This window comes from Coffea arabica, chromosome 11c (genome assembly GCF_036785885.1).
Source record: "Coffea arabica cultivar ET-39 chromosome 11c, Coffea Arabica ET-39 HiFi, whole genome shotgun sequence".
Taxonomy (NCBI): domain Eukaryota; kingdom Viridiplantae; phylum Streptophyta; class Magnoliopsida; order Gentianales; family Rubiaceae; genus Coffea; species Coffea arabica.
This window is the reverse complement of record NC_092330.1, coordinates 43,943,696-43,965,891: the sequence shown is the minus strand read 5'-3', so window position 1 is coordinate 43,965,891 and position 22,196 is coordinate 43,943,696. Positions and strand designations below refer to the sequence as shown.

The 22,196-nt window shown below is 37.6% G+C and overlaps 2 protein-coding genes across 3 annotated transcripts; one reads left to right on the top strand and one right to left on the bottom strand.

Moving 5' to 3' along the window:
• Positions 1 to 7,109: 7,109 nt before the first annotated feature.
• On the top strand, positions 7,110 to 8,439 carry LOC113719294 (uncharacterized). Its single transcript, XM_027244500.2, has 2 exons — positions 7,110 to 7,451; positions 7,927 to 8,439. The coding sequence occupies exons 1-2, from the start codon at positions 7,222 to 7,224 to the stop codon at positions 8,354 to 8,356; spliced, it is 660 nt and encodes a 219-aa protein (XP_027100301.2). The 5' UTR covers positions 7,110 to 7,221; the 3' UTR covers positions 8,357 to 8,439.
• On the bottom strand, positions 8,379 to 22,009 carry LOC113719293 (alpha-glucan water dikinase, chloroplastic). 2 transcript variants are annotated; one of them, XM_027244499.2, is made up of 34 exons: positions 21,846 to 22,009; positions 21,144 to 21,420; positions 20,634 to 20,675; positions 20,365 to 20,474; positions 20,197 to 20,275; positions 19,991 to 20,082; positions 19,741 to 19,894; positions 19,055 to 19,276; positions 18,533 to 18,871; positions 18,335 to 18,442; positions 18,094 to 18,192; positions 17,826 to 17,966; positions 17,582 to 17,670; positions 16,757 to 16,891; positions 16,365 to 16,527; positions 16,180 to 16,269; positions 15,909 to 16,094; positions 15,358 to 15,420; positions 15,215 to 15,277; positions 15,051 to 15,110; positions 14,805 to 14,957; positions 14,554 to 14,637; positions 13,658 to 13,834; positions 13,450 to 13,556; positions 12,980 to 13,193; positions 12,787 to 12,890; positions 12,490 to 12,622; positions 12,255 to 12,380; positions 11,421 to 11,531; positions 10,902 to 11,000; positions 10,440 to 10,613; positions 10,060 to 10,152; positions 9,136 to 9,251; positions 8,379 to 8,957 (listed from the first exon to the last, which is right to left on the bottom strand). In XM_027244499.2, the coding sequence occupies exons 2-34, from the start codon at positions 21,408 to 21,410 to the stop codon at positions 8,753 to 8,755; spliced, it is 4,398 nt and encodes a 1,465-aa protein (XP_027100300.2). In that variant the 5' UTR covers positions 21,411 to 21,420; positions 21,846 to 22,009; the 3' UTR covers positions 8,379 to 8,752. The 2 variants fall into 2 exon arrangements, with proteins under 2 accessions (XP_027100300.2, XP_071927498.1); XM_072071397.1 differs by having other exon boundaries at positions 21,144 to 21,506; positions 21,846 to 21,985.
• Between the last annotated feature and the right edge of the window lie 187 nt (positions 22,010 to 22,196).

The following is a 22,196-nucleotide window of genomic DNA, read 5'->3' as shown; positions in this document are numbered from 1 at the left end:
GTTAAATTAAACCTAGAAACCACTGGCCAATGGCTCAGTGGCCACCAGGAAGGGACTTAAGTCCCTCCTTGGGCTGTTGGTGAGGGTTCAAACTTCATCAGCAGCGAAAAAAATCTAAGGGTTGTGTCATAACACTCCCTTGGTCTAGTGGTCTAGTTGGGTCTGTATACCCACTAGCCCCTACAACAGTCTCTTTAGGCTCCCCCTCCCCCTAGATTAAGATAGAATAGGTTATACAAATGTATCGTTGCTGACAAAAAAAAAAGTTAAATTAAACTTAGCAAATCAAGTCCTGCTAAGCAGGTTCAACTCGAATTAATAATCAGTTTCTGACGAGCCAAACTCAAACTCCAATTATATTGAATCTAGGCAGCATTACATATATATAATTCCAGACAAATACAATATTAACAGTTTGAAGCTTTTTGATGGCAAGCAAATAGTAAGAGTACTTTCTTGCATATACCTTTTCAAAGCTGTCGTTTTCTGTGATTAAAGCTTAATTCTTAATGCAATTTGGGTACGCCCTGCTGGCACGCGCATCTGCTTAATTAGACTGCATGCTCAGTGCAAAGCACCCATGCATGTGCATGCGTTTCTGGATTTTGCTTATGTTTTGGGGCTGGGGGACTGAGGCCTTGGTAAACCAAACATCAAGAAAAAATTAAAAAAGAAGAAGAAGAAGAAGAAGGTAATCATCAAGACTAGTAATGGATTCCAATTCATGGGTAATTAATTGAGAAGAAAAGGAGAAAAAAGTTTCTAGGGCTTTGTCCTATAATCCTATGTAAAAAAAATATATATTTGTATGGTTGTCAAGTGTCAGAAAAACATTTTCTTCTAAAGAAGAAGTGTGAAGATAACTGACACTTATCTACTTATCTTTTTTTTTTTTTTATTCCATACAAATCCATAAATTGTGTTATTAATTAGCCAGAATTTTCTTTGCAACAGCTTAATGGGATTGATTTATAAGTACTAGAATAGGTTCGAAAATATGGTGCATGTGAGAAAAGTGACTTTAATCTGGAACATGAGTTGATGAAAATGAAAAGAACTGCCCTTTCTCTTTCCTTCTTAAATCCCTTAATCAGAGTATTACGTCCCAGCATGGAAAGGGAGAGCATAGCTGATTTGCTCAGGCCTGGAGTGATGAGACAATAGCCATGAAACTTACGACAAGAACTTTAAAGAATGGTGTAAAGGGCGGTGTTTTTTCAATTTATGTCATAGAAAAAGGCGTTCCCTTTTTTCTGGTTTAGAATAATTGTTCAGCGATCTCATTAGATTAATCTGTGAAGAACATTTCTGGAGATGATCTTTGTTTAATGCTTGTTTTTGTCCATCTAAAGCCGTTAATTACACACACACACACACACACACATTGTCGGTCGTGAATTGAACTGATCATCCCCCAGGCTAGAAGTGCTCTCTGGTCGAAAGCCAAGAAGATGGCCTATCAGTATTAGCATCTCATCATCTCTGAAAACTGCGTGCGTTTGGCCTACTACAGCAAGTCGCAATCGCAATCTCGTTTAGCAGCTAGAATTTCACAAATGGTGACGAAAAACCTGTTGGTCTTTTTGCCATGCCCATCTATCCATTCCATGGACTATTTTATTTCATGAGCTTCTCCATCTCATCCTCGATCGAAAATCAACTTTTCTCTCGAGTTTTGGCGTTTTGCTCAAGTTCAGTGCTGCTTTTACGAGTATGCCTAATCACACCTTTTAGCACCCTTCGTATATGCTTGCCACCAACTCGATCAGTTGCCATCCCCCCAATGCACCATCCCGGCCCTTTGGGTACTCAAAAGATTCTAACTCCCTTTTTCTTCAAAAAGAAACCATGAAATTAATTCCTGTTAATTAGGTGCGTTGCCTTATCGTTTATAGGAAGTCTGTAGCAAATTAAGGTGTATTTTCAAATAATCGTTTTTTTTATATAATGTGTATCATCTTGTCAGGGTTAAAAAACAGTAAAACAAGTAGTAGCCAGCTGTAATCCTAATCCGTGAAGATTTATGCATGCACAAGCTGCTTAATACTACTACTGAATTAGTATAATTTTCGGTGGAAGCCAGTAGTCAAAGTTAAAGATTTACAGCTTCCATGTTGATCTATCACACGCACGGCATTGCCTTGAAAAACACTTTTCGTGAAAGCAACGGGAGTAAGTAAATAAACTTCGTCCTAAGCCCGAAGGTATGTAAACTAATTAAAAAGGCTGCAAAAAAAGCCATATATGGGTACTCTCTGAAGAGGGGACAGCTAATAAATTTTGAAAAAGAAAAAGGGCCCAGAATTTAATTATAAGGGCACATGTCGAATTCAAAAATATTATTAAAGCGGGCGGGGGACAAAAAAAATAAAGAAAAAGCTCCAAAAAAGATTGAGCGACGACTCTTAACATGCGTGGGGGTGGGGGGTTGGATCATGGATGGGTGTGCATTTTGGGCAATGCAGTAGTGTTTGAGACCAAATAAAATTGTTTACTTTGGGCAAGCAAGCAATCTTTAGTTGGCGATGGACCTAACTTTCAGTTTTTGCTTTTCTACACCGTTTCTTGTGGTACTTTGGGCAAAATTTTGAGTACAAGATATTCAAAATTAAAATGCATAAAACTTTTATAAAAAAAAAAAAAAAAAAAAAAGGGGAGGGGGGGATGGTAATTCACGGAAAAGAAAAGCAACTATTATTAACGGAAAAGAAAAGCAGCCACTCGAAGTATGTATGAAAGGCATTCCACGTTTAAACCTCTAATAATAATAACAAAGGTCCCGAGCAGCAAAGCCAGCCCACCTTCAAGGCTCTTGCCCCCCCACCTTCAAAGCTTTGCAGCATAGGCTTGAGCAGAAATTGGCTGGGGCCTGCCTATAATTTCCTGGATGGTTGTTTGACCAAATCTCTTACGAGTCATAGCCAAGAAAACAGACCAGGACCTGAAATTCCTAGCCAATAGGAGCCCACAAGTGCCAAAAGAGAGCTTTATGAGCCCTGAAATTCTCTACCTCCCTGTGACAATAATGAAAATGGTGACAAAAGAGAGAATAATAATATATATTTAATACTAACTGGTTTGAATTCCAAGGGCCGGGTCGGCCTGTTGTCATGATTACACAGATGTATTTCCTTGACTTAAAAATCTTAAGTATTCTTATACCTACTGCTACTAGACTAGAAGAGGCGCAAAAACGCTTCAAGAAAGTAGCACGTATTCTGAACTGATTTGTATAATTGCACGTAAGCAACTTGTCCAGTAGATGAATTTAGCGCCAAGGAAGGAATAATGGAATATGGGCTAACCAGCACGCAACACACTTTTTGCTCCAGTTCTTGGAAGGCGCTTCGAGTACATGTTGCTGGAGCGTTTCAGCAGGTTCTTGTTAAAACCAGTGGTTATCGTCGTCTTACCTTACCTAGCTAGGTGTGTGGTGTGCTGACGATACGAGTCTTGAATTTATTTAGCGTTTGATGTTAAAAGTGCGGAAATTCTTGCAGTTTTTGTGTTTGGCCAATGCAAGAAGCTTCTTGCAGTGAAAAGATATTTCCTACCGATCGAATTGATTTCCAGTAAGGATAACATCAAATCACCTTGACTTTGGGAAAACATCGGACATTAAAGGGATGGATGGCATCTTATCTTAGTACATATCCGTCATGGCACACGAAAAGCGGTAAAATCAAATGGAATCATGATAGATAAAGAGCGGTACAATTTGGGAGATGGTTTGTTTGGAACGTAGGGACGGGAACTTTCGGAAGCATCTTTCCAAGTTATCCACAGACATACATGGTGGTTAAGTCAATCCAGCTCTTTTACTTTTTCACTGCTTCCATTTTCTTACACACATTTTGGATACTTATTAGTTACTCCAGAGCAATTAACAGCTTGTTGGAGAGCTAATTGGAAATGATTAAAACCACGCATTCCTATCGTTAAAAAAAAAAATCATTAAGAATCTCTTGTAACCCCATTCAAATTAATTATCATATATACATGCATCGAGCGGGACACAACTGTGAGAATTAATAAGTGTTTTTCTTCTATTACTAACGCATTTTGTAGCTTTCTAGCTATTGGTTAATCGGCACATTACCCTGCATGCATGTGTGCATCATATTACAACCTTTAAAGGGACAATTAAAAAGGTAAAGATGAGAGACGATTAAAGGTTTTGGCTAAGGAAAGGCAATGTTAAGCAATGATGGTGTCGAAGCAGCAAGGTCAGCTTTCTTAACCAATTCAATGGAAGTTGAAACAAATAGCCAACAAAAAAAAAAAAAAAAAAGGTTGGCAATTCGCAATTTCGCAAAGAGAGGGACAGGGGCATTGAGAGATGTCGCTGACCACATCCATCAGAGTAGTCCAGTCCAAAGTGGAGATTTCCCTAAACCAACCATGATTTGAGAAGGAAGGGTGGGCTGGTGGGAACCCTTGGAAAGAAATGAAATGTTGCTAACCTTTCTCTAATCTATCCATCCATCCTTCCACTTCTTTTTTAGGTGTGTGACTGTGTGTAGCATGCTCGCAGCATCATGAATCATCCCTTCTCATGGGCCAACTCCCCATTGCATCATCATGATGCACTTGATGATGTTCCTCGTGCCGACTACATATTCCTGAACAAATTCTTTTCTTATTGCTTCACATTGTAACATCCCATTATTACGATCCAACTGTTCTTGATTGATTGCATGCACCTCCTCTAAGACTCTGTTTTAAATCCATCATCGCTGTATATATATATTAACACAATTCGGCCGTCTTGTACACGGGTAGGGCTAACGAATGACACTAATCTTTTCACCCGAAAAAAAAAGAGGTTTGGTTGTTTTTACTTTTCCGCAATATCGTGAGGTCTGCATCCCAAAGTACAATATGCATCAGGGGTGGCAGGACCGGCCTGTTGTTTTTCTGGTCATGATATGAACTATTAAGGCATCTAATTAGGCACCTCCTCGTTCTCGCCAAACCCGGAGTTTAATATATTAAAGGTTTACTGTCTGGAAGATATATTTGAAAAATTTTGGGAGTGATTGTTGCCAGCTTCTTATTAAGGGCGGTGAATATTGATGGTGTGTGTAGCATTCTACGAAGACTATGGTATGGAAAGGGTTTATTGAAATTAATCAGCTTAGGACTAAAGCGAAACATATTCAGCCACCGAAAGGTCCTTCTTATAAGGCATTAGCATAAGAGTCATTGACAATACATATTGATTGACTATGACAAAGAATCAAAGATAAAAAAAAAAAAAAAAGGTAAAAGGATCGAGACTTCCATAGATTTGGTCGGCAAGTTCTCCTAGTTCTCAATAACGTGTAAAGTCGGAAAATTTGACAAAATTTTAGGGTCCGTTTGGTTGGTCTGTTGAAAATATTTTCTTACTTTCATTTTCTGGTGTTTGTATAACTTTTGAAATATTTTCACTTTTACCTCTATCTTTATTTTCTACGCATTATAACCACATACTTCTTTTCATGCAAAATAAATTTTTTTATCTCGTTGTTTAATTTTAAAAAAATCTTAGAGAAATGTATACATGAATAAAAATTTTCTCCTTAAGCAATAAACAAATTGCTGGCCATTCATTGTCAAATATCAATCACACGTAATGCTTATTGTGACATATATCTTGCACTCTCATTGTTGAAAGCTTTTCTAGAAAAGAATGTCTCTATTATACATAATTAATTACTAGAATAGGGTCAGCAGGGTGAGGCCTTTTTTTTATTTTATTTTGAACACGCTATAAGTTTTGAAAGTTTGACGGACACCTTTATCAAGCGGGACGCGTGTGTTCCAGAAAACAACTTTTACATAGGATGAGTGAAAATCTTTTACACAATAAAATATTTTCAGTAACTTGTGTACAACCAAACACAATCAATCAGAAAAATATTTTTTTTCGCCTGAAACAAACGGATCCTCAGCACAAAATTTACGAGGGCCAAAGTTTTGGTGAGGTGGTGATTTTGGATTTGGGCGTGGAATAGAGGGATGCCTCATCGAATTAGATCTGGCCCATTAACTAGGGTTTAACCCATCTATTCTCAGTCCAAAGGATTGGGCTACATTTTATGAACTACTAGTTTTTACTCACAGTAATTATTGTCCCTAAAACCCAACTCAAATGACAAGGGTATTAACTTAAACCACCGGCCTTTGAGCTAGTGGCCACTACCAATGCATTAAGGCTTGTTAGGGTAGGAGCCAAGCGTTTAAACCTTACTTTCCATCAACTTATCACAATTAAATGTGGCCTTGCTTGAAAAATCCAGACGGGTGCGTAGTGCACTCGTCTGATCCGGTGGTGATTCAGTCCACTCCGGATTACCCCAAGATCTCTTCAGTTCAGGCTCTCCTTCCCATAATATAGGAAGCTATCGTATCGAAAAAAAAAAAGGGTATTAACTTGCTCTGAATTCTCTGGTTAAAATCTTCTTTTAACAAAGAACAAAAATCATCATGAATAATCTTGTCATGCAAAGCCTATTACGTACGACTTATTATATTTAATTATCAAAGCTATGAAAAAATGGTTTAGAATCCTGATTGTATCTTTGACAAAGGTAAACTGTCTCGTAGAATTCCTTTTTTTTTTTTGGGATTTTTTTCATTGTTCTACTATTTCCTTTTCGTGGAAGAGAATATGTTCTACTATATTCCCTTTTCTTTTGGGTTTTTTTTGAATAAATATTGTAGTGGTTTAGATACGAGAATTTTTACGTTATCTATTGCAAAAATTAAATCGGCTATGCTGAATGAGTCCAGGCCAACTTGCTATATCAAACTATATCTTTATCTGTAGAAGTGGAGAGAAAATTGCAGGTGGGGTGCAAAGTATAATTAAGTTGCTTTGGTATAAGTAAGTTGCTTCCACGAACCTCCATAGTGCTCTGCATAAGAATTTTATGTTTGTTGTGGATTCTGTGGACGAGATTGTGACCGTAATGCACCGAGGCCATGGTCGTGCTGGTTGTGAACTTATTCTTTAATTAATGCGAAGGAGGGAAGGCCAATATCAGCACGTAAGAGGGGCAAAATAAATGAACAGCCTGATTTGTAAATTAAAGAAATACACTATCAAATAAATATCAAAACCTTAGATTTGTCGAGGCAAAGGAATATTATTGAATCTATTTAAAGCGGCCAAAAAAGCTCAAACGCGACATGCAAATCAGTTTTACAAACTAGGAAACAGATTTTAACAACAAAATGGAGGAGTTGGAGGAGAAAACATGGATGCTGATGATTTTAAAATTCCTCATCATCTTACTCACAATGATCAACTACGTCAGCAGCATTGAGTCTCCAGAATACCGTGTGATTCTGCAGTACTTGGAATCTGATGTTGAGATCAGGTTATACGAAGAATCCTTCTGGGTGTCGGCTGCCGTTAGAAATGCTACTTCATTCGAAAAATCCACAAAAGATGGTTTTCACAGGTCACCATCCTCTCTCCAGTCTTCGCATCTTGAATTTAAGTGTAGCGGCCACTGGCCACGCTTTTTTCTTTCGTTTCTTTCTATGCCAAGTATCTCCATCCGCTTCACCAGCATAGTGCATCTATAGACACTGCCATTTGAATATTTCTTGAGTCTATGTCTGTTCCTTGCACTTACAAAACGATAACGGGGCATGTAATTCGGTCATGTGACCCTCTTAGTAGTAGGTTGAGCCTATCCTTTTTTCCGAAAAAAATTGGTTAGTTATCTACCCAGATTTAAAGACAAAATCCATGGCGATCTTGGTTCTCTTGAAGAAATAAAACCGTGAGAACCCATGACCATGGTCTAAAGCAGAATGATCCCCATGACGAAAAATACTCATGCGGACCATCTCAGACAATCCAATTACAGCTTTGACCCCCTATTTGTCGATATAGCTCGTTAACTTTTACGGTTGCAACCTTGATCGCAGGGTGTATCAATATATTCGCGGTGCCAACCTCAACTCTTCTCAAATGGTGATTACTGCTCCTATCCTAACCACTATCGTGCCGGGAACGCATGGCCCTGACTGTTATGTCAAGTTTTACCTTCCAGCAAAATATGCGGCTGCACCGCCACTGCCCAAAACTGAACTTGATTTGCAGTTTGAAAGATGGACTAGCCAATGCTTAGCAGTAAAAAGCTTTTCTGGGTTCGCTCAAGATGAAAGCATCAGAAACGAAACTAGGGCTTTCGTGGTCACATTAAACAAAATCTTCGATGGAAGGACGAAAATCTTGGAAGATACAGCTATCTTCTCGATTGCCCAATATAATGCCTCCTCTCATCTTTCTGGACGTTTAAATGAAGTGTGGCTGAATGCATCAGCTTTTGCTGTTGAAGGATGCCCCTCTTTCTGAAGTACTCTATTTGCTATTCCTCTTGTATGGGAAATAAATTTCTGTTATATATTAATCATATTGAACTTTTACACTGTAATATCCATTACAGCTCTTGATGGGACTTCTTATTATTACAACAACAATAGAATTGGATATCAATCAAATGTCCCAGAAAAATGGGTTTCGTGTTATAAATTTGCATGGCAACGTTCAGCTTCCGTACCCTCAAGTCCCATTAGTTACTGCTCCACCTTCTTGTTCGCTTTGCCCACAAGACCCCTAAGACCACCACCCCTTCTGGATGAGTATTGAGGGTTGTGGTCGTTGAATTGTTTTATACGGCCATATCTAGTGCAAACAAGTAAATATTCCTCTGTATATTGATGCATAAGACAAACAAACCAAGACATTAGCTCACATCTGGGGCCTGGTCTGGACAACATATATTTTTCCATCCTTTACCACACCTTCAATGTCTTGAGAAGATCCATACAACTCTTCAATCGCATTTCCTGCACGTGCTATGTTAGAGAGGATTGATTGGCGGAAGTTGCTATCAGTGATTAATGGGTCTGAGGAGTAATCAAGCACAATTTTCTCCTCTTCATCCATTGGAACACTGCAGCAAGCAGAACATAAATTCGTGTTGATCAGTATGAGGAACTAGTTTCTTTCTGCAACGTCTATAATTCAGAATCTCAGATGATGCTAGTAGTTAGAGGGCTTGGAAGTGAAAGGAAACATTTTTGAATAACAGTGCAACTGGAGAAGCTCATTTGGTTAGGAAATCACTTTACCTGTCATAGAGACCAGCACCAGCATATCCTTCAAGATCTTCACCATTGGAATCTGATCGGAAGATTATAGATCGCCTTATGAAAAGTCCTATGGGTTTGCTGGGGTAACCCAATACCTGAAAATTCTCAATCCATGAATGATGTCGATAGACATGACAGTCGATTGTAGCAACCACCTTTTACAAAACAAAAGATGAAAACCAAGGAATCTATGATGAAATAAATTTAGAGGTGTCAAAATAGATGACTCGAGCAAATTTGAGTAGGTCATATTGGATGATGGATATAATTAGGTCAACTCATTTATACCCATTTAATAAATAGGTCAAAATAAATCAACTCATTTATACCCATTTAAGAAATGGGTATGATACCCATTTATAACTCACTTGAAATTCTATTTTTAAATGGGTAAGCCAAGTTGATCCACTACCTACCAAGTAAATAGATTTCATTGGGTACCCATTCATACTCATTCAAAGATCATTACATACCCAAGTCCACTATTAGTGGGCAGGTTTGGGTGGGTCAATATAATTGAGTTGAGGTTGACACCTCTAAATAAATTCAACAGATAAATTACTTGCTCCTAACTGGTTCCTTTTGTGTCAGGTGGCTAATCAACAATGACAGTTCAAAAGGTAAGTAAAATCCACAGCTGTGACAGGTAAGAAACTTGCAACAAGAATGGGTAACGTATAATCAGATGATCACAGAAGACACTGATACACAAAATGACAGCTCAATTTGTCTAAGCTGCATATTCTAGAAATCACATTTTGTATTACTTTGAGTTTTGTGTGTACATGTTCAGGGTAAATTTTGTTCGCTGTCAGTATAAACATGGTTAAAATTTGAACTAAAACACAAGCATAAGATGTGCAAAAATTTTAGATATCAAGATTGAAGTATTCTGCCACCCACCTCAGGAGAATTGAGACTATTCTTCTTGCAGATAAAACTCAGCGCGCGGCCTGGATAAGCTCCTACAAGCGTCTCTCCGAGACCCTTGACCACCTGTTCCAAAAATGTTAAAACATTCATTACTTATTTTAACAGTACTTCTGAAAAGGCATGCCGATTAACAGTCTGCTGAATAAACTAGGTTCACATCCACTACAGTAGAATATCTTAAGGGTATCGTCACTAAAAACTTTGTTCTAACTGGTAATGTACTAAAACATTGTCCGCGACTCCATAAATAGGAGAATTTTTTCCTTCTAACTGAAGGCAGAAGGTAATGGGACATAAAATTCCCTTGGTTTTGACATACAACAACACTATTGACTACAAGTTAGGTTTACCTCAGCATATATTTCTGATGAGTCTCCTGAAGATGGATTAGTAGTATGGATAACAAATGCATAATCTGCATTTATTATCTCTTGAACAAGGACTGCCATGCTGAGATAATCATGGTCAAGTCTGACCTTTCTTGTGCTGAAGTATGCTCTCTCATTCCACTTTGAAGCCCAGACCTGGCAAATGAGAAACCACAATGTTCAAGCCCCAAATGCTCTTAATACACCAGAAACACTTAAACCAGTAACAAATATTCACAGATCACCTTGATATTACCACAAGAATCCAAGCTATAAAATCTAGAAAGAAGAATTACTCTTTTCCACTATCTACACAAGACAACATGAAGCTAATTCTAGTTTTGAATCTTCTATTCCTATATGGAACTCAAAGAATTCTTCGCCTCAAAGAGACAAAAACAAAGTAATGAAGATAAGCTTGCAGCGAAAGACATATAGCTCCACCTTTTTTATAGCCATCCAAGCTTGTTCCCATCGTTGCTGGCCTTCATCGCCAGGCCAAGGAAGGCCAGAACTCTGCATCTTGTCTTTAAGTTCCTTTACCTATGTAAATCTCACGAAAGGTGTTAGCTGAGGTTGAAATCCAATAGTGATACTATACTTAAGACTCGTGATGTGCTGAAAGGTAAACGATGTGTTCCTCAGGTCAGGTTTATAGAGAAGACAAAACCATGACAACTCCCAAAATCATGGCCCAAACAAGATTCAAGGATTATCAACTCTAGAGCACCTATATATAATGAATTGAGAGAGCAAACATCCTTGAGGATCCAGTATGAAAGGTGGAAGAGCTGAAACCAACCATATAAACTGAACAAAAATCTTAGAAGGCGTGTGTCATCGAGGATATTTCTTTCTTGAAGAAAATTTCAAGGGAAAGATCAAGAAGCATAAGCATCTCAATCTCAATTTTCGGAAGGTCAAATAATTGGACAATAAAGACAAGAAAATAATATAGCATACCAGCTGCGATGGTGCCGCAAGGTCCAAAACTGTCCTGCGAATGTCACCAAGGACTTGGAAGTCTCCTCTGTGTAATTTCCTCTTCAGATCCTTGACTTTTGCTGCCACTTCCTGTCAAGTACCATTCACAATTAGAATGAAAATTAAATGCCACAAAAATAATAAAAACTACAAATAGTAATAAGAGCAAGAGAGGTGCCTTGATCTCCTCCAGATAACAAAGATCCAATCTAAGCTTATAAAGTAACAAGAAAATGAAAATGAATATTTAAGTGTCAAAAGTTACTTGAAAGGTTATTTATTTAGTTTCATTTCAGTGTAAGTATTATAATAAGCTAAAATTACCCTACAACTTTACAACATTACAGCTCATCGATGTCAACATTACAGCTAAAATTACTGTACAACTTTACAACATTGCAACATTACTTGAAAGGTTATTTATTTAGTTTCTTTTCTGTGTAAGTATTATAACCAGCTAAAATTACCCTACAACTTTATTATTCATCAGCTGCATGTGAACAATTTAATAGATTATTTAATAAGCGCCTGGTTTCTAGATTATAAATGTCAACCTTACACCAAACTCAAGAATAAGCAGCTAATTTACTAACAAAGAAGCAAGTAGGTTTGCCTCTTCTATCGATTCATTATCGTTCACATTTTAAGAAAGAAATCCATTGTCTAACTAGCTACAAGTGTAAAGCAATATAGAGTCAGTTTAAAAAAAAAAAAAAAACTGCACCAGGCCAGCCATACCCTATTATTAAGAGAAGGCACACGACTTTCATTGGATAACAATACAAATGCATGAGACTCTGAATATGAATATACCTTGTTCAAATAATCTGAAAGAACTTTCTCAAAAACTCCAAATGGAAGGGCAACCGAGGTAGGGATCCCAATCCAAGATGGTACTTTTCCTTCGAGGTATGCAATATTCCGTGACTTAGCTCCAACCTGACAAAGAGGAAAGAGTATAAGTTATACACTTAAGAAGTACATGTTGGAATCTTGAGAGTATCATGTGAAAGGAAAATAAAAGAAAATCTGATGTATGAAGCCTCACCATTTCACTAGTGAATTCCTTGGATGATAATGCATATTTACCGCCAAACTGCTTTCTAACTAAAGTAATAGATGGTAACGGGCCAGCATCATTCAAGTTACTTGAACTTTTCAGCTCACTTTCTGTTACCTCACTGAAAATTTATGTCATAAACAAAAGTTAGTTTAATTTCCACAGAGGATGCATTTCCAGTGAACTCCACAAGAGAGGAGCTCTGCATTGACAACCACCAAATGACATTTAATCATGTGTCCTACAACAAATGTACCCAGAGAAGTATGTGATTGGTGAGCACACCTATAAATTATATCAGCGGAAGTAGGTTTCAAGCGCAAGAACTTCCCCTCCTTGGCCTGGAGATCAGCCAATATACTGGAATCAAAGCATGTAGCAAAGCATACCTATCAACACGAAGACACATTTCCAAGGGCACATTAGCGTTCAACTGTTCTCCAAAAACAATTAAACTCAGGCTAATCGAGGGCACTACCTTGCTGTTTCTTGCTCGAACAGAAACATGAGAGAGAACATCTGGCATGTCTGGTGTCAACACAGCAACAGTACCATCAGGAATTTCTTCCTCTCCTTTTACAGATTTTGCCACCAAAATTGTTTTTCTTTCATATGATTTATTCTGGACAGAGAGTAATTTATCCACAACAACAACATTTCCAACAGCTTCAACTGGACTTATAACCTGCCAACTGTGTCAAGCCATGAAAGTCGTATTACTTAACATACTCATTGAGAGATTGCAACAATAAGGTAATATACGTAAGTCCTTTCAAAGCAGCTCTCAAGTTTTGATTTGAGTTCCAAAATCAGGCTCAAGCTCATGAGAGATGAAACAAATTCATGGTAAACCTTTATGCACTGAAATTGATGAATACACGAATAATATTTGATGCATTAACATAATTGCACATTGAACTCTATAAGGGTGATGCATATCCAATCAACCTTCCCAAATGAGCAGTTTTTCGAAGAATAGGATCAAGCCGATTAAGGAGTGCAGATAATGAAGCAGCAGATCCTGCACGGATCATTTCTTCAGTAAATATATTTACCTGCATAAAGTAATGATAAAAGAAGAATAAGACACCAGGTGCTAGGTTCTTTAAAGTGTTTAGCAATAATCATATCTCCAGGTTCAATTCAGTTAACATACAGCCCATTGGTCCACTCCAAGCTGTGACCCAAGATACTCTGCAGTTGGCTGCAATAACTGATGGTACCACTCTGCCTTGCTTGCAAGTGCAAGTCGCGTCCTGTCAAGAACTGACTTTGCAAATAAGGCGCAGCTTTGATCTCCACCTTTTGACATGTCTAGTGCTTTATCCCATCCCTTGACAAATGTCAAGCACATTCAAGAAGTATTAATTAGTATATAAATAGTAAAAAATAAAAAAGTCAAAGCACACTCATGCAAGAGCTTATGCATGCCCGTGTTGCTATTTCCTGTTATCCTTGAACTTGAGCGACTTGTGACTAACTACTGATCATTAAAAGTTCAAGCAAACAGCTGAAAAGTGATTGTTGGATCTATCTTAACAACAAAGAACACTGGGCCACGATCGAGAATGCTTGTCACCTCACATGCCATGGAAAGAAGCAGATAACTCACCACATGTGAGGAAGCAAACAACTCACCTTAACTATGTCATGATAATGAAGGTGCACAACCAGACCCCCTTTGTCAAGTTTCCTTAGTGCTTCCAAAACATGCTTGTATAATTTTCAGAGATGAAAAAAGAATTTTTTATAACCTAATAACCAGAGGTTGTACAAAAATTTCCTTATGAGTTCTGATAAGCCTAAAAGTTCTGCCATTGAACATCATTAGAGATAAGGCCTGAAATTTTCAATTAATCAACCAGAAAAATAACAAGTTTTACATTCTCTAGAATTTTATAGGAATTCACTCAGACATGAAACCTAAAATACTACCAGACTTGTCAAGTGTTCTGGATCTAATGAACTTAAGATTCAGGAAAATCAAGGTTCTATCTATAATACACATTAAAAGAATGGAAACAAGAATTACAGACATTGATGCAATGTTACCTTTAAGCAATAAACAAGATCTTCATTATCATCAATTGAAAGCACGAGGTTTTCAAGGACAAGAGAGATGAAATGCATAACTTTCTGCAAAACAAGACAACAGGGTGATAAATAAAGAATTAAGCTGTATAAAGCTCTAGTACCAAAGTGGAAGAACAGAGAATCCAGATACAATTCTAGGCCCAAAATAGAACACTGATGAATCTAAGACACCCAAAAGAAGGTAAAAGGAATTCAAGGGAAAATAGTACCTCTGGACTGGCATTATTCAATTCCTCATAGCCCCTTTCTACAGCTGTTCTAACAGAAGAATCAAGAGCAAGATCCAGAAATATGAGGTCCTTAAGGCGGTCATTTGGCTTGAAAAGTAATGGCTTAAGCTCCTGACGAGCCTCAAGCAAACCCTGAAGACCATATTTTTTTAAAAAGTGTCTTAAAGGGCATAAAAAACATTATCAATCATAAAATATAGAATTTCTCAAGAAGAATTTACCTACCTCAAGTAGAGCTTCCACATTTTTATCTTCAATATGCTCTAAAACAAATTGTAGCAGTTCCTGCAAAAAGGATTCACCATTGGATAATAGAAATCTATGTAAAACATTAATCTGAAAAGGAAAAATCAAGGCCATGCTCAAATAAAATATATCTTTGACACTACCTGAAATCCTGATGGCAACCCTGAAACAGGGTTTATCTGCACTCCAACCATGAAGCCTTCTCCCTGATGACAATCAGTGGCTCTTTTAGGAAGAATGGCAAGAAACGCCATATTCAAGTAACACAACATATTAATCTGATTACCTCCGCTCTATAACCCATGCAATTTGCAATTGCAGACTCAACATCAGCACCAGAATGCACTGCCTGCGCAAAGTAAAAGTGAATAGCAGTTGTTATCAAATATGATACTACTACTATAGGGAAGTAAATTAGGTGACTGTCACATCATCTTTCCATATGCAGTTATGCAACCTCAAACGCATTAAGGAGACGACAGGAATAAAAGATCAATTTCCCACAACACTGCCAGAAAGGAAAGGTAACAGAGTTTCTGACTACATCATTACTTCAGATTCCATTTCACAAGTCAATACAGGAATTCCATACTCAGCATTACAGTTGTTCTAAAGGTGGTTGGGCTTCAGCGAATGAAACCACAAACATAAGGAATTTATTTCAGTCTCAACTATTAGGAGAGCTGTGGAAACATCTCAAACTTTTCAATTAGTGGTAGTCCAAAATTTTAATTGCTTATCATTACTCTTAGCAGAACACTGAAACAAACTTCAGAGAAACCTTACACATACAAGACGGAAAGAGTTATAACATTATCATGTGTTTGAAGTACCAACCTTCAGTGTTCTCATGTATTTCCCAAGATCACGTAGAAGGCCATCCTTCTGATCTCTCCTAAAATTTGGTTCAGAATGGATTGCACGATCATAACTCAAGAGGCGTTCTTTTGTTATACCATTTTCCTTGAGGGTTTTCCAGTAAACACTGATGTCCATGTCATTTTTGATATAGTCAATCAATGCCTACAAGAGGGTAAGTAAACAAATGATATATCACATCGTTAGTGAAATAAAGTGCGTAAAGGTAGAATCCAACCACGGAAAATACCTGACAGATCACAACATCATCTGGGCTTGTATTATTATGCAGTTTCTGATGCCACTCCTCCATCATTCCACCCTTACAATCATTTTTCCTCTGAAATTTTAAAGAATGCTTGCCCAAGTGAGTCACACGAAAGAGAGGCAAGAATGTGCAGAAAGAGAGAATAAAGCAAGGCTTCCAATGTCCACCTGAATAACAAGGATCTCATCCCTTATGCGCTGGCCCACATCTCCTTCACCTCCACGACCAACAGTTGACATAATCATTCGCAAAATTTCACGATATTGTGGTTGATCTATATAAACATTCTGGAGTAGTTCTGTGAGCCTGTCCTGAGCCTTGCTTATCTCACTATATAGAATGGAGATTAAGATAGTCAACATAAAGAGATAAGGACTTCACATACAGCAATATCAGAGCACAACGAAGCTGAATTTAGTTTGAGAAAAGAGGAAATTATGCTTTACAGAGACTTTTAGTAAAAGCAACAGCAGAACTTGTAAAAGTCCAAACTTATCAGTCAGTTTTCATGAATAAATTATCAAAAAACTCAAACTTTCCCAAGAGCTTATTGCATTACCGGGGCTTTACGTTGTAGTTCTTATTCCAAATCAACTGTCTAGTGGCCATAAATCTCATCCACACAAGAATCCCAGCAAAGCCCAATTCACCAGCACTCCTAGCTTCTTCTGTCAAGTCTGCTGCAATATTGAATCTGAAAGAGAGGAAAGTACACTCATAAACTGCGATTCAAAATAAATGAATAATAGAACCAGAAAATAGATTAAAATGGGTTTCTTATGACACAATGAAACATCCATCTAAATTAAAAGGCAGAGAGCACATGCAGACCGAGCAAATTTTCATCATACTGTCTGGTTTTTCTAAGACACATCAAGATCCATTCATAGAGCAAGAACTCATAATTTCAGTCCAACGTAATCTAGAATATAAGAAAAGCTACTAGTATAATAACTTAGAAAAACTCTTCCTGCATCAACAACAAAAAATGAGCAAAAAAAAGGAGAGATTTTAGAAAACAGTTATCGGCGAAGGTTAACAGTTATCGGCGAAGGTTCTATCCAACAACAATACCAAAATTGGAACCAGCAGTTTCAGGTCAACTACTCCTCATCCAATTGAAGGCAGATGATGGATCTTTACTAAGCTCCTTGGATGTCATTTGCTCAGTAAAACCCACGAAAAAACTTGATGTTCATGTTCCCACAGAATTATAGAATTGCATACAAAACCTTCAGGAAAAAAAAAGGAAAGTAGGTGGAGGCTAAAAATCTACTGTATTTAGGATATTGCTTTAAGAACTTCGTCCTGACAATCTAGGAAACCTCAACAGATGTTATGCTATAGCAGAGGCACACATAATTTGTCAAATTAAAGTCCTTACCGGTGCATAAAAGATTTCTGAGCCTCACTTTCCATCTCTGCTATCTTGTCCAGCAAAGCCTTTGCTGTGCCCCTGCCATCTCCAGCAGCCTAGTTTGGAAAATAAGTCTAATCAGTTGTCACCACATCTAGAAAGTCATAGAATTTTGAAAGCAACAACTGTAAGAAGAGGTACATAAAATACAATTGGGATTTTTGGTTGCTTCATCTGTGTGTGTGTGTGAAAGAAAGGGAGAGAGAGAGACCTGCTCAATCTGCTTAGTTTTAGCACCAAATTCAACATAAAAGTCAAATCCTTTGTTTTTTATCCATTTCCCATCAGCCAAAAGAACAAATGGCATTCCCAGATAATTGTCATCTTCAAATTCTATTTCAAGGGATTGAACCTGAGAATTGAAGCTAAAGTATGAGATTGCTATCTACAAATTTTTCATATGCTAGTTCTCTCCTGAATTATTTAGAATATAAAATTTCAAGATCACAAAAAAGCATACGAAGTTCCCAGCAGTGCACCTTGTAAGTTAAGTTGTCAGAAGAAGTTTTTGAAAATTGTGTTTCAATGGCTTTATCCAAAGAAACTGAACCAGGGGGCGATGCACTTGAAGGGGGTGCCTGCATAATTTTTCCACTAGCTTTGTAAATACTTAACTGAAGGTAAGATAAACGGTGCAACGGGAGACATTATTTCCCATTATACTTTTTTCTACAGAATATATCCAGCACATCCTAAATAAAATAGTTTTGAATATCTTACAATCCACTCTCCAGGTCTCCGGGATAAAGCCCAGTGAAGAATAAGTGGCTCTTTAACATCTGAGGCCAGATAAATTTTCATCTTACTAGAGGACCTTGCACTGAATACCTTCAAATAAAGCAAGGAAATAAAATTTTACCATTATAGCATAAGAGTTTACTCACTGGGGCAACACCATACACAAAATTAAATTCTCACCAGAAGTTTCCCATCAGACAGATTGTATAATTTCTTGTCCATGATGGAACCATCAACCTCTTCTTCCTTTGCCTTAGCAAATAGCTCAATTGCAGATAGCGCTTGTGGTTCTGAATAGGTCCTCTCTTCTCTAGATCGAGAAGGGTACTTATTTACAAGTTGTGTGGTGTCCCTCTTCTTTCTCCGAATTCTTTCAGCAGTAAAATAACTCTTTTTCTCCAGTTGTTTAGCAACCTTGGTTTGTATTTCTCCTTTTACAATCTTCTCTCGTATCTCACTAACTGAAGTACCCTTCTGTAGTTCAAGTTGAAGCTCTTTTCTTGCTTCTTTGAATTCTTTCTATTACCACAAATACTCAGATCATAAGTTATATTGACACCAGTGTTCCACAGGACACCAAATGAATATTTCACGAATGCAATGCAATCTTAGTTCATATGCTTGTATAAGCACAAGATGAGAATATCCAGATAATGCATCTGTGTGTATGGGAGTGTGTAATAAGCAAAGTTAAGGAATTACAAGCTGTTGTTCTGGAGAATAGTTTGGCTTCCCAGCTCTTTCCCATCGTATATAAGCTTGTATTTGCACAAGATCATCAGGGATATTGCTCCTTTCAGGAACAGGTGGATCCTTGCTTTCATTTGCATCATTTCTTTTAGTTAACCTTACTCGAAGGTCCTGGATGGAAGTACCCCTTGCTATTTCCTCCTGTAACTCAGTTCGAGCTGCTTCATACTCCTCCTGAGAAAGAGAAATAGAACCAACTACAAGTGACTTATAAGCGCATATCTTCCTGTTTCAAAACTAAAAGACATCATTCTTATATTGGTTAATACCACTACAGAAACAATTTCCTAAAGAAAACAACTACATTTCCCAAAACAACTAAATCTCATCATCATACATTTCTGCTCTTTCTCAGCATTTAAGAACAGAGAAATTATTTAATGTTTAAACAAGTAAGAGATTATAAAGCCAAGCAAGTAAAAACTACCATTGAACCAGAAGAGGTAAAAAGTGCATCTTGATCGACTCAACAAATACAGTATCGTTTTGTATTTGGCAGAACCAAAAAAAAAAAAAAAAACCACAGTGCTCTATAGTATGAACACAAAAAATAGAAGTTCCAACAACAATTCAACACCATCAATGTCACAGAACATGACACTTCCATGCTAAAATATTGTATAGAAAGGGCTCCTAACCTTCTCTTGCTCAGGAGTATACATCTGTTTCCCTTTTCTTTCCCACCTCAGATATGCCTGAATCTGCACAAGATCTTCAGGCACTGATACATTTGAAACCTGTGGCCCTCCAGAAGGCACTCCAATTGAAAAGTTGTCACCATTATTCTTAAACCTAACGAGAGAGGAGAGAATTAGGAAAAGGTAGTAGAGATACTAACTTTCATTGTAAGCCAAGGACGCTATAAATTAGCATGAAATGTTGCATTACCATTTGTTCTGGCCTTCATCAAAAATAAGAAACTCTATGGCCTGAATTGTGGGATCAGCAATCTCAATTCTAAGAGAAGCAATATCACCAGACTGAGAGAAGTGTAACCATAAATGAGTTATTTGAGCAACCGGGCATAAGAAATTAAATAAATGTTCCAGTTAGTTTATGCCACTGGTTGAATTGTACAGCTACTTGGAACTTACTTTAACAAAAGGAGTTCTAAGTGCTCTATTCTTGTATACTTTAGTTCCATCTGGACGACAATCAGGAAGCACCCATTTGCTGGTGATTTAGACCAACACAGAGAAGTATTAAAAGGATATGCAACGGTTACTAAAGTCTCACATATGTAGAATAATTCTCATACTTACCCTTTCCTATCTTGTACTGCACCCCAATGCAGAATTAGGTCATCACCACCATGTGTTACTTTAATGTCAACCGCAGGTCTGGCCCCTGAATGAGGGGCCGTGACATCAACCTGCACAATGGGAAACAGAAAACATACTTAACCAAGATGTTTTCCTTATCCAATATATTCAAAAGAAACGGTGAAGAAATCACTTTAGGAAGACTCAACAGAACTGCAGTATCAAGTATTTAAGATCGGATATAATATCCACCAACTACACCATCCCACCTGCAGTTCAATATTTCCATCAAGGTTGAACTTTTCCGCAATCTGTCAGAAAACAAGAAAAGGTAACAGTTAACAAGTATCTGAAAAACCTTCTCAGTGCACCTCCTTTATGCACCTCAACTTAAAGAAATTCTCAGTGCAGCTTATCACATAAAGGCTAATTAACTGAATTATCTGAACCTCACTAGTCCAACACCTTTAGATCCCTGTACCGGACAAGAACGGAAAAAAATGCAACTATAAACAATATGCACACATCTCCATATTAGTGTTCTTATGGAGAAGGACAATGTACTCTTATTCTGCTAGCTAGCCTTGTATGTAAAATGACAAAGCCCCTCAAGACTATGGCTTCCAGACAGTAAAGTACACTCAACTACCTAGTTTTAAACATTACGAGAAGACTACAATCCTTTCTCTCATAAACATAAAGGTAAAGCGAACAGTCCAGTGTAAAAAAGTCCTAAGAAAAGAATACCACGTGAGTTCAACGGAAAAATAGAAAATCACCTGCGAAGAAGGATCGGTGGCTAAAACAGCTCGAGGGAAGCTAGAAAGACCGCGTTCTTTTCCCATTGATAATTTCTTTTCCTTTACAGTCAATTTGCTGCCGTGAAACTCGGTTGATATAGGCGATTTTCGTGCCGCAGAAGTTGCTTGAGGTGAAAATAAAGTATTTTTACCAGTGGAAGTCGAATTGATTCTGCTCCGAGGCTCTAAAACAGTCCAAGGAAGAAAACTTTGGCGCAGCACCTTATTCCCTATCGAATTGCTCATATCTCTACACCTAAATCAACGCAAATAATCTAAAAAAAAAAAACCCAGCTACCAAGTCCTATAACATCCTCAATTTCCCTAAGTTGAAGGTGAAATCTACATAGCATTAAAGCAACTTTATCAAATTTCGAAGCATAAAAGCATTGAAAAAGATTCATCAATGAAGCAAATCTTAGGTACAGACTCACTAAAAATGAGCAACGAAGTGAAAAGATTCCTACAAGATTACTGAATTGGGAAGCAAACGCGTGAATTTCTACAAACTTAATCCAATTGCCAAATATTTAACCTCGATTCCACGCAAAAGTATTTTGCCAATGTCCTTAACTTCACTGAGCATATAAAAAAGGAATCAAAATTCAAGCTTAAAATCCACCGCAATTCGTCAAATGACGGCAGGAGCACGAATACATGTTGAGAATTGAGCAGCTTTACCTTGAATTTGAGCAACGTGACGGAGGACAGATGCGAGGTTGAAGACGGTGTGGTGACAAAGAATGGAGAGTGTGTGTGTACTGTGTGCGACAGTGGACCACTGGACTGTTGATGACCAGAGAGCTTTTCGCGGAGATTGGAAATTGGAAAACGGAAACAGAGAGAGTCAGAGACGACGTAAGAGGGAAGGATGGGAGATTTTAATGTCCCGTAATTTCACCTTGCACCCTGAGGTTTCGTTTAATTTCAAGTTATCCATCATATTTATCCACTAATCAAATTTGGCCCCTTTGACAATATCTTTTCCTTTTATTCATTTTTTCAAGGAACAAGAAGGAAAAAAATCGGTAT